The sequence below is a fragment of the Cryptosporidium ubiquitum genome (genome assembly GCF_001865345.1).
Source record: "Cryptosporidium ubiquitum isolate 39726 chromosome Unknown contig_44, whole genome shotgun sequence".
Taxonomy (NCBI): domain Eukaryota; phylum Apicomplexa; class Conoidasida; order Eucoccidiorida; family Cryptosporidiidae; genus Cryptosporidium; species Cryptosporidium ubiquitum.
The window spans coordinates 1-3494 of NW_021639829.1; the positions used below are offsets into that span (position 1 = coordinate 1).

General features: G+C 18.9%; 2 protein-coding genes across 2 annotated transcripts; both read left to right on the forward strand.

The window, feature by feature from the left end:
- Window positions 1-665: 665 nt before the first annotated feature.
- cubi_02129 (uncharacterized protein) lies at window positions 666-1133 on the forward strand (the record flags this gene model as incomplete). Its single annotated transcript, XM_029019141.1, has 2 exons — window positions 666-759; window positions 811-1133. The coding sequence occupies 2 exons, from the start codon at window positions 666-668 to the stop codon at window positions 1131-1133; spliced, it is 417 nt and encodes a 138-aa protein (XP_028873563.1).
- A 1125-nt stretch (window positions 1134-2258) lies between these two features.
- On the forward strand, window positions 2259-3470 carry cubi_02130 (tryptophan synthase; the record flags this gene model as incomplete). The annotated part of the gene is made up of 1 exon (XM_029019142.1): window positions 2259-3470. One exon carries the CDS (start codon window positions 2259-2261, stop codon window positions 3468-3470), a length of 1212 nt encoding a protein of 403 aa, XP_028873564.1.
- Window positions 3471-3494: the final 24 nt, after the last annotated feature.

The window sequence follows — 3494 nt, forward strand, 5'->3', positions numbered from 1 at the left end:
AAAATATTATTACATATCAAATTTAATATTAATATACATTACTATCATTATTCACTCAATCAATCTTATTTAATACAAATATTTATTTTCTACACAATTCTTTCAATTAAATATATTTATTATTATTAATAGATCAATTTATTTAAATATTCACCATAAAAGTTATTATAATTCTTTATTTATTATAAAACAATGTTCAATAGTAATAACTTATTTTATTATAATTTTTTCTTTTGTATTTATAATTATTAATTCTTAATAATTAATATAAATAATATATTTTATTTTCATTAACATTAAATAAATTATTTATATTATTAATATATACATTAACTAATTAAATAAATCAAGAAAAAAAGAAAAAAATAAAGCCTTTATTAATTTTTAAAAATCACTAATCTTTAAATTATTTATCATTATTTAATATTATAGTTTTACAAAAAAAAATAAAATAAAATAAAATAAATAATATATTATTTTTTTAGTGGAAAATAAAATAAAAATGTTAATTAATATTTAAAAATTGTTTTCCTATATTTTATACTATTAAAAATAATGATATTATTCTTATATTATTTGTAATTATTAACAAATCTTTTTTTCTTTTTTTTTATAATTTTTAAATCTATTTATTCAATCTAATTATACTTATAAAAAGTCATAAAATGACAAATTCATCATTTATTAAATTATTCACCTTATTATTAACCACTATTATTATTAATTATAATTTTAATCAATATTTTTTAATAATTACTAGTTTATCATTTATTACCTTAAATTCATCATTAAGTGGAATAAATTGATAAGATGGTTTTGATAATAATCATAATGAAATTCAACATGATGAATCTACTCCCTGTGGTCATAATTCACTTAATTCCCACGGTTACTATTATATAAATAAAGAAAATAATAATCAATGTAATTATAAAAATCATGATGGAATTCAACACGATGAATCTACTCACTGTGGTCATACTTCACTTAATTCACACGGTGACTATTATATAAATAAAGAAAATAATAATCAATGTAATTATAAAAATCATGATGGAATTCAACATGATGGAACTACTCCTTGTAGTCATTCTTCACCTAATTATATTGGTGGTTATTGTATAGATGATTAAAATAAATATGGTTGTGTTACTCTATTTGGTAATTAAAAACTTAATTGTGTTTCTAATCATTTTTAGATTGTGAAAATTATATTCAAAGTGATAATAAAAATAAAAATCATGTATCTACTTTTATTTTTTTTTTTTTTAACTAAAACAACTAATTTTGTCAGTAGTTATTATTTAAATGATTTAAATGATGTTAATCATAATAGTGGATGGGAATATGGTTGATTCAAACTTTTTTGATAATAAAACACATAATTTTGTTAATTATTATTGTATTATATTTAATTGGAAATAATTATTAATAAATAATAATATAATTTAAAAAAGTAGAAAATGATTGATTGATAAATTATTATTATTATTATTATTATTATTATTATTATTTATAATGAAATAATAATATGATTTATTAATCAAATTAATTAATTATCTAAATAAAAATGAAAACCTATTTTATTTTTCTTTTTATATGTGATAAGTTTTTATTATTATTATTATTATAGTAATATTAAGAAATGATTAAATTTTTTTTCTTTTTTAATTTTTTTTTAAATATAAAAATAAATACTTGATGATGACAATGATTATGATTATGATTATGATGATGATGATTATTATTATTATTAAAATTATAAAATACAATTTAAAACTAATATAATTTTATTAAAAATAAAAATAAATTAATAAATAAAATATTAATATTGATATAAAATATTAGTAATATATTAATGAATTTAATTATTGATGTCTTAAATTATATTATCATTTTTTTCTTTTTTATATATCTTTCTAAATATCTTATTCTATCTTTATTTCTTGATTTTTATTTATCTTATTTTTTTTTTTTTTCATGCTTAATGGTCATTCTCAATTAAATTTTCCTATACAAAATACAAAAATAACGCCAATCCCGCTATTAATATTGTTATTTTTTTCCCACTCTTTTATTACACAATTTTAAAAAATTTTTTATGTAAAAAATATTTATTTTATTTTAATCTTAAAAATAATATAAATCTTAATATTATTTTTAATAATAATAATAATAATAATAATAATAATAAATGATTAAATATTAAAATAAAATATTCTTTTTTTTTTTATCATTTAAAAAAAAAGTAAATAATCATGATAGATAAAACTTATTTAAATCATTTTCCTGATTCAAATGGTTTTTTTGGTAAATATGGTGGAAAATATTTACCAGAAACAATTAATAAAGCAATGATGGAAATTGAACAAGCATATAATAAAATAAGTAAAAATGAAAATTTTATTAATGAATTAAAAAAAATAAGAAAAGAATTTCAAGGAAGACCAACACCAATATATTATGCAAAAAATTTAACAGAAAAATATGGTGGAGCAGAAATATATTTAAAAAGAGAAGATTTAAATCACACTGGTGCACATAAATTAAATCATTGTATGGGAGAAGCATTATTAGCAAAATATATGGGTAAACAAAAATTAATAGCTGAAACTGGAGCAGGACAACATGGTGTAGCATTAGCAACAGCAGCAGCATATTTTGGTTTAAAATGTGAAATACATATGGGTGAAGTAGATGTAAAAAAAGAATATCAAAATGTAGTTAGAATGAAAATATTAGGTGCTAAAGTTATATGTGTAGAATTTGGTGCTAAAACATTAAAAGAAGCAGTAGATTCAGCATTTGAATCATATATGAAAGATTTAGATAATTCATTTTATGCAATAGGTTCAGTAGTAGGCCCACATCCATTTCCAAAAATGGTACGTGATTTTCAATCAATAATAGGCATAGAATCAAGAGAACAATTTATGGAAATGAATGGTGTATTACCAGATATAGTTATAGCATGTGTAGGTGGTGGTAGTAATGCAATGGGTATATTTAGTGGTTTTATATCAGATAAACAAGTGGAATTAGTTTGTGTGGAACCATTAGGTAAAGGAAATAAAATAGGTGAACATGCAGCAAGTATAAGTTATGGTAGCGAAGGAATAATGCATGGATTTAATTCAATAATGTTAAAAGATGAAAAAGGAAATCCAGCACCAGTATATAGTATAGCAAGTGGTTTAGATTATCCAAGTGTAGGACCAGAAATTGCATATTTAAATAGTATAGGTCGTACAAAAACAGTATGTATAACAGATAAAGAAGCAATTAATGGATTTTTTGAATTAAGTAGAATGGAAGGTATAATACCAGCAATAGAATCAAGTCATGCAATAGCTTATGTATTAAAAATAGCAAAAGATATCAAGGGTAAAAAAATATTAATAAATTTAAGTGGTAGGGGAGATAAAGATTTAGATTTTGTTGTAGAAAATTATGGTTATGGTGATAATTAGAAAAAGAAATAAGGAAAAAAAAAA